Raw genomic sequence first — 13164 nt, 5'->3', positions numbered from 1 at the left:
CAGTTCTTCTCTTTTGAAGCAGCACTAAAATTTAAACTTTTTTGCAAAAATGAAGTTTCAACCATTAACTTTACATTCTACTCACGGCGACTTCAGAAACACCTCTTCCAGCTGTTTCCTGACATCACCACGTAAATTGTGCAAATTATTCTACCATTTTGATTACCAAAAGGGCAATACTCTCTTGCGAGTCCTTTTTACTCAGAATTTGTCAGGTTTAACTTTTATCCTATCTACACAGGCAGAAAACTGAAACCCCCCCTGGCTGCAGTGCTGTAAAGATTAGAGAATCTGGCACATGAAGAGAAAGCTACAGACTTTAATCACTGACCTGTCAGGAAAAATATAACTGACATTGTGCCCTTGAACAAGGCATTTCAAAACTTTTCCAGGGGAGTGATGTTGGAATAAATGGAACAAAATGACTTAAAATCACAAGTGCATTGGTGGAAGAACTTGTTGTTGGCTGTTCTTTAATATCCATTATCTAAAAGACATTAAAATCATCAAAACACTGAATCCAATGCATTATTTGTTAGAAAGTCTTCAAAATAGCTGGTAGCTACTAGTTAATGATATGAATGAGAATATGCCTTTTGTCACAGCATGGGACCTAATCTCATTTTATACACATTTTACTTTTTGCCATTTGAGCAAAGACAGGAAAAATTCTTCATGCTCTTCCATTTAGTCAAATCATAGCATGAAACACTGTCCAGCCCCAATGTACGACAAAATCACATTTCAAAACTGAGATAATGAGTTCAACAAGAGAAGGAAAATAGTTTCAAACACGCTGCAACACTTCACCAGCGGAAGAATTTACTCTACACAATATTAATGTGAAAACAACAATACAGTGATGACTGTGATGTTGCCATGCTGAGGCCGGCTGGTCTTTGAACAAACCAAGGTTTTTGTTCAACACCCATCATGTGCACTCAGCCTTCGCCGGCACTGCAGAGGCCTAAATTATACATAAACATCAAAGACAGACTGTGTGTGTGTGTGTGTGTGTGTGTGTATGTGTGTGTCTGCGATACAGGTCAGTGACACGTGACACCATTTCACTGCCAACACCAGTGCTGCAGTCCCACTTCATTATGGCTTCGTGCTACAGCCTCCGCCCCGAGGAAACCTTAAAACGCAATCACCTGTTGAAAAGTTCTGCGCTGATAATCAACATCTCCTTCTTCTGTGTTACTCTATTGATTTCCGAAGCAGTAATTCACAGATAGATCAGTGCTCAGCATAAGCTACTGATCAGCACTTCTGAAGTTGGCAGGGGTTCAGTAACAAACACAAACAGATTTCAGAAGTGGCCTGCTGACACGGGGGACTGGGCCCGGGCTTTCCCTTTGAAGGACAGAGTCCTAAAATTCAACCCGCTGTCTCTAATTTACACCCAGAGTTGGTCTTTTTCAAAGTCTAATGTCCTCTGCACCAACACAGGAACATGTTCTTAAAAATTTAAATCTGCCTCAATGATATCCAACTTTGATTAAAGTAATATACAAATGTACAGTCCCTGAGCTTGGATGTTTGCAATGAAATGATGTAAGTCAAAGACTGGATGTTTTCTTTTTTTCTGAAGAACACCTAGTTTATGATGATATTTATTAAAAATCATGGTACTACTCCAACAAAATGCCTAATATCTTAATTTCTGCTGTTATGTAAGATTATTGCTGTAGTTTATGTTACAGCTTGCTTGAGCTCAGCACAACACTTTGATAAATATGCAAAGCATTGCTTATGAATATTTCACATCATTTCCTTTTGTGGAGCAATGAGAAATTTGCATGGATGTAACGACCATGGCAAATAGTTATGATGCATGTTTCGGCCTTTGCAGACGTTTCATAGTATGAAGTTGCTGAAAAATCATTTCGAACTTCGAAATCGAATTTCATCGAATTTCGTCGTAACTACATTAGGTTCTGCGCCACCAGAAAATAAGAATGTGTAACAGGTAATGGACATCGTCATTGTTTTCATGGTTTATCTCACGTGCACGATGTGAAGAATCAATCTGGACATACAGATACTTTTCTCAACATTGCGGTGGTGGTGGGGAACCTTTGATGCTTACGGTTAATTATCCCAGTGAGTGCAGTTGCTACCGTTGCTGTCAGCGCTTTGACAGTTTTTATGATCATTACAAACTGTCCTCTGATGTTTGCTCATAGCTGTGACAGCTACTTAGTATGCACGATACAAAAGAAGATGAGAATCACAGCAAAACAAACAAACAAACAAAAAAGAAGTGCAACTAGAATGGCACTCAGGGGAGCGCATATCACTACCAAGACCAAACAATACTACACGTCTGTCTAGCTCTTATGATAGAAAAAGAAAAGGAAAAAAGGAAAGAGTCTGATAACAGAAATGATTAATTTCTCATAAATCATAGTAAAGAAATAGACAGATAAAATGCAGATTCAGCATTTTCTTCCACCAGATCTGGATTATAATCAGGACCCACACCAAATTTAAAAAAATTTAATGGATCTCAACACCATAAATATGTCAGATTTTTTTTACATTAAGATCCATATAATATTTCCTGAGAAACTGACGAAAATGTTAAAAAATACCGAATCTTGCAATGTTAAAGAAAGTGATTAAAAAAAAGCTCCTGGATCTGCCACATTAACTGGATCCGCACCAAAATGGGATGAGTTCTCCCCTGACCCGTGCCCCATTCCTCCACCAAGTTTGGAGCAAATTGGTTCAGTACGTTTTGCGTAATACTGCTGACAAACAAACAAAAAAACCAACAAACAGACACGGGTGAAAACATACCCTGCTTGGTGGAGGTAATAAGACTTGAAACTTGAATCATCCTTCATTGCGGAATCACAGTATTTACATGGCACCAGCTAGGGATTCACCATTATTGACAGTTAATCACAGGACTTTGCAATGCACCAATATTATCAATACATTCGCAATGTGGGGCCACAGTAGGTAAGAGCTTTATCAGCTGTCACCTGTAGATTTGTCAGTGAAGCCTTGCCGGCTGCAGGGCTGCTGTTCCGTAACTGACCCTGATCTAAAACACCAGAACTAGAGGAACTGCAGGTATGCTCTCCTCTCTCTGCGTTATCTCTTCCACCTCATTAACTCAGTCATTAAATTGCTCCTCTGATAGCTCATCTCGATTGCGTCTTAAAGTGCTGGCATCGTCTCAACTTTTTCCCGTGGTGCTCAATGTCAGCTACAGTCTTTAATACCAGTGTTATTTCTTATACAGCCACCTTTACTTAGACATTGCATCTGATCTAATTATCCCTTGTGGCAGCTTGGAGAGAGAGAGAGAGAGAGAGGGAACAGCTGGCAATTTACAGTCTAAAGAAATGTGGAGACAGCTCCCGTATGTAGATGTTTTGTTAAATTATGCCAAGGACTCCTCAAGAATCCACAGAAGTGGATTCTCGCAACTGCAGAATATCATATTAGTTGTCTGCTGAATTCTAAATGAAACGTCTTGGATCTGACATTCTAAAAAATGTATGTTAGGAATAGTAATCAACTGTCAGCGGCATCCATTTGAGCTACATTAAGTTAATATATTATACCCAAGACAGTGGCAATAAATAACAAGTCATTCTGATACAATGTGGAAAAAATATAAACAGCACTGAGCACAGGAGCAGTGTGTTCATTAATAAAAAGTAGCACAGTAGAGGGGATTTTATAGGGGTTCAGGAGACAGACCAAAGGTAGAAAGGTCAGGGAGAAACTGAAAGGTTGCTAGTTCAGTTGATGGAAAGTTCTATCCTTCTTCATCATTTTCATCACCTTCATCATATTCATTATTAGCATAATCACTAACACTATCATAATCTTCTTCTTCCTCTTTTTTTCCTATCACGATCATCATCACCTTCTTTTTCTTGTTCATATCTTCATCGCATTCATCATCACCAACATCTTCATCTGAAGCTAGCTTCGTCATCTTTTTCTTCGTCATCATTTTCATTTTGTCCATCATCGTCTTCTTCTTCCTCACCTTTACCTTCTTTATCGTCATTATATTCGTCCTCCTCATCTTCATCCTTTGTGGTCAAGATCATGACGTCATCATCGTGAGAGGAAGGGATGATGGTCATCATTATCATCATGTTCTCATTCATCATCTACTCTTTCTACTTTTTATTCTTAATAGTCATCATCATCATCATCATCATCATCATCATTATAATCATCATGGTGTCTTTTTCTTTGTCATCGTCTTCATGTTTATAATCATCATATTCTTTATCATCTACTCCATCTACTTTCTACATCATCATCATCATTATCACACTAATCTTCTGTATCATCATTATTAACAGTATCATCCTCCTCTTCTTCATCCCTCCTCGTCATCACAATCATCTCTCCCCTGGCTAGAATCTATTAGAGAAGAGTGAATAACTTCATCGACACCAACGGTTTCACCTGCATCCTCCATTAGAAGATCAGAGTACCCCTCGGGATTCTCATGCCTAGCTCAAGAATACCAGTGTTGCTTCTGCACTGCGATGCAGAGTGACGGAGAGCCCTGACCTCAGCAGAGTTTGACAGATTCTTGAACCAAGTACAAGTCATCTAAGGTGATGACGGGGCCATGTGATGAATGAGTGTGTGTTTAGTGCGCCAGAGCGTCAGTGGGACCGGCCTTGAGCAAATATCAATGCGTCACAAACTCAGATGGATGATCTGCAGGCCCCTGTCAGTTTTATCACTTAACTATTTGTCTCTGGGTCAATAAATCCAGATTACTGACTGATGGCTCCAAGTTTACCCCGATGGCCGCTGCTGCCGTAATGTAGCCTTGGCTTCATCATATCGCATTCATGGCTCCCCTCCTCTGAACACGCATTTTCATAAATGACACTAAAGAAGAAATATGAGACGGGCTTTCTCCTGAGCTTCTTCTCACTTTTCTCATCTCCGCTGTCACAAACTCCAGTGTCTCATGAATCATAAATGTAAGTGGGATTTTGCTGGGAAATGCCCAATGCATCCAGACTAATTAGATTATATTCGCATGTTTATGTTCCTCTCAAGATATCCAGCGCACTGAAAAATATCAAATTCTGATATTGTGGCTGAAATTATTAGCACAATCAAATTTTTCCGTCAGCTCCACTGCCAGATTTGGTAATTTTTTTTTAACTTTTTTTTTTAACATCAAATTTTTTTTCATCACATTTAAAATACAAATCATGTGATGTGCTCCTTGAGCTTGCCTCCTATCAAGAGGCTTTTGACCATGCAACAAAATGATGCGGATGCAATGAAATTTTTATAAAATGAGAGTATGATGTCTTGATATGCACATAAGTTACTTATTTATACTACAGTATGCCTCCATCCTTGTACTGCTGCTCTGACATTTCAATTTCCCTGCATGGGATCAAAGTGTCTTATCAAGTTTAAACCGACTCTAATCATAATCCTAACTTTTACCACAGTCAGTTTAATAGCCTAAAGCCTAAATCATTAGATTTAACATTCCCGTTTTTGTAATAATAATAATGATAATAATATACAAACTTATAACATTGTTGTGTTTGTACTAGACAGCTTTCAGGCCCTGTATAGGTCCCTGTAGTTGTGGTTAAAAAAGGGTTTATGCTACTTAAAACTAGAGTAAAAATACTTTCATCGTTTAATCTTCTGCTGAATAAGCAAACGCACCAGGGTCTACAGCGTAGCATCCGTCATCGGCCAACCATCCCCACCTCTAAACAGCTTTGGGACAGAACCAGCTGAATTTGAGCGGAGAGAAGACAACACTTCCTCTGCTTCTTCTCTCCCTAGATGCAGCATCTACTGACACATTAGTTTGAACTTGAGAACCACTCTCCTCGGAGACTGGTGACTGTGAGTGGTGAGCCGTTCGGTGTCTGCACACACATGCACACTAACCACATCTATAGGCATTATATGCACACAGGCACACACACACACACACACACACACACACACACACACACACACACACACACACACACACACACACACACACACACACACACACACACACACACACACACACACACAAGAACACAGATTCATGTGCATTTGCAGACACTCCGGGACATATGCACAGACACACAGGTTAGGAGAGCAGTGGTGCTATCTGTCATTAGGCTGCGATTCGAAGACACACTCCACTGGATCCAAATCGGCTGCGCGATAACAATTCCATGGGGGACTTAGGCAATGCCATACTCAAGAGATAGACATGGAGGGAAAATTTGACATGACCTAATGCACCTCTGTGATGTCTTACAATGCTCTTTGCTAGCTTGAGTTCTTCTATCTGCTGTAGTTTTGTGATTTCTCATCCCTCTCCTCTCTCCTTCTGTTGCTTTTTGCAGGTTTTCCTCCCCCTGGTGCTGCAGGGTCTGGATCTGAAACCACCTACTTCCCCCGTGATCCTGCTCAACACCCATAGCGTCAATTATTATGATTATTATTACTATTATTACATTTAACTTCATTAGCATTATTATTCACCCTATTTTTATAATTATTAGTTTCTCTTTCCCCCCTCCTGCCCCCACCCTCTCTGTCTCTCTCTCTCTCTCTCTCTCTCTCTCTCTCTCTCTCTCTCTCTCAATCGAGGCAGACGGCCACCCACCATGAGCCGGGCTCTGCTCTAGGTTGCTACCTGTTAAATGGGAGTTTTTCCTTGCCTCTGTCGCCAAGTGCTCGCTCATGAGGGAATGTTGGGTCTCTGTAAATATAACTATAAAGAGTACGGTAAAGACCTGCTCTATATGAAAAGTGCCCTGAGAAAACCTCTGTTATGATTTGGCGCTATGTAAATGAAATTGAACTGAATTGAATTGAATTGAATTGTCCACAGTTGTGCGCCTTTTTTCTCTGACAGACGCAGCATCCTGGAAGCGCACTTTCATCAATTCACTCTCTGTATGTCAGCAGTGACAACGGCTTCTGCTTATTGCTTAAATGCATTTGAGGGATCATTGTGCAGGTAATTGGGGGAGATGTGGTAAGTGCTTGTGCATTCAGCTGGATTTAGTAGGTTCACGCAATTTGCGAGGGACAATTTTGAATGAAAAGTTGAACGCCTTTGAAGAGCATATGCAAACAGCATGCATGTGTTAAAAAGAAAGGAGGAAGAACTGAACTTTTAATCTTAAAGAACAGAGAAACAGAAAAAGAGGACACCAACCACAAAAAAATCATTCAAAGTCCCTATGATTTTGAATGTCTTGAGTTTGCTGCCCCCTCATGGTAATATCAAAAAATCAGTATGGCAAATACTAAAACAATAATACAGGCTGTGTCCAAAATCCCTCCCTAGTTACTATGGACTGCACTATATTTACCCTCTTTCATTTCAACTGAGTGTCCAAATCCTGTGACAATCATCCACTCTATAGTATATTGCCCTCAAAAATTTCCACAAAAAAAAAGTAGCGCCCATGCGGGACAAGCGAGGAAAGCAGTGCTTGACCTGTTAAAGCTGAAAGTAGCCATCAGTCAGAGCGATACTGAAGCGGAAGTGGTATCTCTCCTTACGTCTCAGAACAACGTTCCGTCCCGCAGAAATTTTTCGGGACATTCGCACTTGTGCATTGAGGATAATCGTGGGATCATATAGGGCTGATTAGCCTTAGCTGGCTACAGACAGGCTGCCCTTGACTCAGCTTCCACCACTCTGAGATCAGTCATGATATTGCGAGCATTATCATACACATGCGCTGATGGTTATGAAAACGGCGCTTGCCCGTTAGAAAATGGCGTCAACAGCCTTTTCCTCCCGAGCGTTAAGAGGTAGCAGTAGCAAGTGAACGAGCAAATTACACTGCGGTTTTGTCATCTCAATTCAGTATCTAATCACCTCGGTCAAAAGGATTCTGCAGTGTCGCTGGAGTGTGACCTTGTCAGTCAATGGGAAATATTTTTAAGATTATCAGAGAGGATATTTTTCCTCTATACTGAGCATCTGATATGTTTACCGTCAGTTCAAAGGAATAACCCTAATAGGGGAAGATGTCCAGGCAGAGTGCAGCAAGATGCAGGAGAGAGATTTTCAGCACAGGAAAGACAGACAGTCTGCTGTCATCGCACGCCACTGTGTCCATGGCACGTACACTACTTTCTGCCAGCAATCCCACAATGCAGTGCAATGCATTTTAGAGATGAGTGAAGTGTGGTCAATTCTACAGCTGTCAGTGATAACGCAAAATGACAATGATTGAGATTTCAAACAGAAATGCAGCTGTGACTGCACCTTCCATGTAGGACGACTTACACCTTTATTATTCTTATTAGAACGAGAGGTTTGGCGACCTCATGCAAATCCCAGCACAGCCCCGCCCAACTTCAGCCTGAGCTGAGGTCTAATCGGCCAGAATAACTGAAAACATCTGCATGGGTGTGGCGGACCTTTAAGTACGTTAATAAATGCATAAAAAAATCACTGGAATATATTTTTAGAAAGAAGAAGAGCTGTGATAATAAGTGAGCACAATGTCTGACTGTTTTACGGTATACCACCAAACAAAGAGTAAAATGGGACTTTTGCCCTCGTTAAAAACCGAACATGAATTTGACGTGGATTGCCAAATCACAGTGGGCGAATTGCTGCACTGTTTAGATAAGTGATGCATTTACCTCAGTATTCTGATGGGACATCAGCCATATCAACTCTATCTCCGCCCTCCGCCTGCTCCGCTCAGAGCTGCTGCTGGGTTTCCTGCTCAGTCCTGCTCAGCTCTCTCTGCTCTGCTGTTCCCCAACCATAACTTCATTAAACTGCATTTCTATGCAGCATATAATTTCTTTGCTGAGCTCGGTGATCTCGGACGAATCCCACCACCAAACTGCAACCGAGCTCTCCCTTACATGCAGAATCACCCGAGGGCAGGCGCAGGTGCTGATTGAGCAGGTGCTTTAGTGTATCAGGAGAAAATTACACAATAGACTGTGAACACAAATCGAATGAACCGAGCAGCACAAATTCACTCTGTGTTTGAACAATGTTAACTTTGTTCCAGAGGGATACAGATGCTTGCAAAGGGCAAATATTATAGAATTAAAATAACGACATACAGTATATTTATTGTTTTGGTCATGCATTTAACACAGAGATCTGCCCAGAGTAAGTAATGTATGACTCAGAGAGCAATATTTTTTAGACTGATGAGGAAGGCATCCAGGATTCATTACTGAACTACTGAACTCTGTCATTTAGTTCAGTAATGTGTTGGCAGGTTATTTTTAAAGGTATAAAATATGAATATATGTGTATATATACCTATATTTGTATAGATATATATACATATAATTTCATTTTTCTTGTCTGCAGCATAGGAAAAAAAAGAGTTTGTTGATCATCTCTAATGATGTGACAACAGCTTTGCCAAGTGCTGACAGTTGTGGCTTGAAACACAAATTCCCCACCTTTTCAACATTCAGGATGCTCCCAATCTCCAACCCCTCCCCATACCTACAGTATGCTGCTGTCGTAATATCATGATATTTTCAAATGAATGTTTTCCTAATCCTGCATTTTCTGCATCGTCCTACAAAATGTGATGACACTGACTGTTGTGCATGAACGTCCCAGGAGATCAGCAGTTTAGGAAATACTCTGTCTCCAACAATCCTGCCACGGTCAGAGTCACTGAGATCGGATTTTTTCCCCGTTCTGATGTTTGATGTGAACATTAACTGAAGCTCCTGACCTGTACCTGCAGGATTTTATGCATTGCACCGCTGCCACACGATTGGCTTATTGGATAATTTCATAAATAAGCAGGTGCACAGTACTTCCTACTAAAGTGCTCAGTCAGTGTAAATCGTGAGGTGCGAATTTTCCCTCTATCATTAAGTAGCTCCAAGGGTCACTGGGCTGAATATTCCCTGAAAGATTTCTGTATTCTCTAAACACCATGGCTGCCACCCACCAAGCAGCATTAATGTCTGTTCCAATGTGTAATCTGATTTCTAATTTCTAAGCATTTTGCTTCTTTAAGCTATTGTCTGAATGCTTCTGTAGTTGATACCCCACGTGAGCTGATGTACGGAGACCTTTCTTCTTTTCCTTTCTCGAGGATTCTTCATGGAAAAACAGTGCAGTTCATGACAGACTTCCTCAAACATCCTGTCACAGAACGGTCTCTCTGACCGCTCCACCCACTGCTCACCCTAAATACATAAGCACACTGCCGCTTCAGTGCTGAACGTGGTCATTGGGACTGGCTGCAGAAACAGAAACATCTGCCCTCTCGCGACGTTTTTACCTTCCTTGTTCACTCTGACAAATAGCTCGAGTCAGACCTTGCCTGTGGCATTGGCTCAGCACTAACACAAAGTCAAATGAAATGTGGAGAGAGGTCTGGGCATCTCAGATTATTAAATGGATGATGTACTGTATGTTTGCTCTCTAAGAGGGCAAAATGGGTTTCAAGTACTACTTATTGATTTACGAGAGATAGCAGCATTTTCTTTTCTTTTGGTTATGGTTTCTCTGCTGAGTCCAAACCATTTCCTACAGGGCAATTCAAGCTCTTTATCTCCCTTATTTTACTCTTTAAAAGCCCATAATGTCAATTTGTGTCTCTCCAGCAGCTGTTGTCTGTCAAGGGGAATATAAACCTTTTGTGGTAATATCTACCATTTATCTGAGTGTCCCAGCTCTGCTCACACCGAATCCCTTAGTGGCATTTTATTTTCTCAAAGGTTTGATAAATCTTATTTGGTAAGAGATGTTGATTCAAATTACACTTGAACACAGCATCGGTTTCATGCTGGATAAACATTTATCCTCTGACACCCACTTTATTAGGCTGTGTAAGCAGTATTCTCGCTGGTATGACTGTGTTTAGTACCTGCAAACAGCTCCTATATAGAATGATCCCTCTGTACGAATTTCCATCAACACGGTGATGTGATCAGGATACCAAATGGGGCATCAATGATGTATGGGCTTATGGCATCCAAGCTTTTTGGGTTAGTTTTTCTTTTTTTTTAATTCCATTTTAAGTGATAACTCAGATTTTACACATACAATTGGTGCTCCACACTGTGCCCCATCACAACCAATCCACTGTAAAGTTATAAGTTTTATAAATTATGCAGAGAAATTAGAGAAAAATGTAAACTGATTTAAAACTGGAAAAGAAGAGAAAAACAAATTTAAAAAACCACATGAATAAAAAAGAAGCCCCTTTAAGAAACATCCCTCCACAAAGGAATGTGAAGATCAAAAAATCAAGCTGACAAAGAAAAAGATGAAGAGAACAGGGGAAAACAAGTCAGTGTTTTAGTGTAAAGTTTGGTTTCGACTGGACTAAAGCATAGACATGTGAACAGTCTTCCTCCTCCTGCTGCTCATTTTCTTCTCCATAAACAACACTGAATGCATTTTGGTCACCGCCATCAGCATCAAAACCTCTGAGAACAAATAACATATAAACTATGAAATTATGAAACGCACAAAACTTCTCTAATAAGAGTGATTTCTCTGCTTCACATCCATGCAGCCATATGCACATTAAATTGCTACCACAGCAGCTTCACTGGAGCAGGTGGGGCTCTGAGTGCCTTGCTCAAGGGCAGCTGTTTAATAAGCTAAGGGGGAGGAAGGTGTTTTTCATTCAGTTTCCCCACCCACATGGTTGCTACACTGGCTCCCATTGCCCCGTTGCGGTGAGAGGCACGGAAATCTGTGCATAAAATGCATGAAAAGAAATCAATGAAAAGATATTGCTGTGCATGTTTCCTGAATCCAGATGCCTCTCGAAAAGTCTCATTTGCATTATTTAGTTCATAAAAATACCTGTATGAGCTATCAACATTTGAAATGAATGTAAACTGAACAGCAGCAGTTCCAAAACTCCACATCAGATTTCTACTGTCGCCTAAAATAAAATTCTCAGAGTACTCACCTCCTCTTGCTACCCCAAATGAGCTGAAAAGCATCAGGGCGACCTGTGTAATAATTCCCCGGACTTTTTTACTCCAGAGATCCATGATGAAGTGGAAGGGTGCTGCAGAAAAGCCCACCAAGTGAAGGCGAGAGAAAGTCTGCCTCTCCTCTCCTCTGCACTCCACTCCACCTCCTCCTCCACACCCTCACACTTTGCAGATCCCAGGTGAATGTTGCACTTCTGGGTCCTCAGCGCTCAGCAGCATCCGCCCGGCTCCACAATGATGACAGCAGAGGCAAGAGGCTGCTTTCTGTTTGGCTGCACTCTGCAGAGTGAGGGGATAGAAGAGGGAGAGGGAGAGAGACACTAGGGGGGAGAGAGTGAGAGAGCTAGAGAGACACCGGGGGGGGGTTCACTACTGTCACTAGCCCAGCGAAAGGTACTTAGTCATTAAAAGGACTTGATCCTTCAGCAGAAAACCCACTGCAGGCTACACTGTTCTGCCCTGAAAATGTTTGGGAAAGAGTTGTTTCAGGTCCCATTAGGCTCCGGGCTGCTGCTCGCAGTTTGTGTGTCGTCATGTAATCCAGCAGTTCAGGTCTGGTGGAAAGGGATGCCCAGCACACTGACTTAGTCACAGCAAATCAGATGAAAGTAGCCCACTGAGACAGGATACAGGAATTAAAATGACTGTTCAAAATCTATTTATAGATTTTCATTCTCTGTAAAAAAAAAAAATTAATAAGATTACCACCCCTTCCTGGGAGAGAAATCTAGTGAAACTGGCCATGTTTCATTTCCTTTATTTAGCCAGAGCATCCAAATGCTAAAGATGCTAAAGCCAAATAAAACCACAGTGCAGACGACATGAGCAGGCTAAAACACTGTCAAAGTGCAAAAACAATACGCAGTTAAGATGACAATCCAAGTATTTGAATTTTCAAATACCATCCAAATAAATTGAAAACAAACTAATACGCCTAAAGTGCAAAAGAGACAATTTTAACTTCTTCTGTACCTTGGTCCAACTGGAAAGGGCAGTGTATTGAAAAGGCTTTTAACTAATGTCACGAATCAGGGAGCTGATATCTAAACATTACAGGGATCCAGGCCATACTAGCTTCGGTTTGAAAGCAAAAATGTACAAAGATGTGGAAGGACGGAGAATACTTTGATTATAAGATAATGCTTTAAGAACACTAACATTACGTCTATAAATTATTGTTATGATTATGATTGATATGATTTGGCGCTATAT

At 40.9% G+C, this 13164-nt stretch overlaps 1 protein-coding gene across 1 annotated transcript in view; it reads right to left on the bottom strand.

Moving 5' to 3' along the window:
* Positions 1 to 11995, bottom strand: part of LOC120796409 (contactin-associated protein-like 4) — a 64026-nt gene extending 52031 nt beyond the window's left edge. The window contains exon 1 of the mRNA XM_040139225.1: positions 11925 to 11995. Within this exon, the coding sequence (XP_039995159.1) occupies positions 11925 to 11958 (34 nt within the window). The 5' untranslated portion in view covers positions 11959 to 11995. The remainder of the gene's footprint in view (positions 1 to 11924) is intronic.
* Positions 11996 to 13164: the final 1169 nt, after the last annotated feature.

Source organism: Xiphias gladius, chromosome 11 (assembly GCF_016859285.1).
Source record: "Xiphias gladius isolate SHS-SW01 ecotype Sanya breed wild chromosome 11, ASM1685928v1, whole genome shotgun sequence".
In the NCBI taxonomy this organism is placed as follows: domain Eukaryota; kingdom Metazoa; phylum Chordata; class Actinopteri; order Istiophoriformes; family Xiphiidae; genus Xiphias; species Xiphias gladius.
The sequence above is the reverse complement of the archived record's forward strand: the minus strand, read 5'-3'. Positions and strand labels throughout refer to the sequence as shown.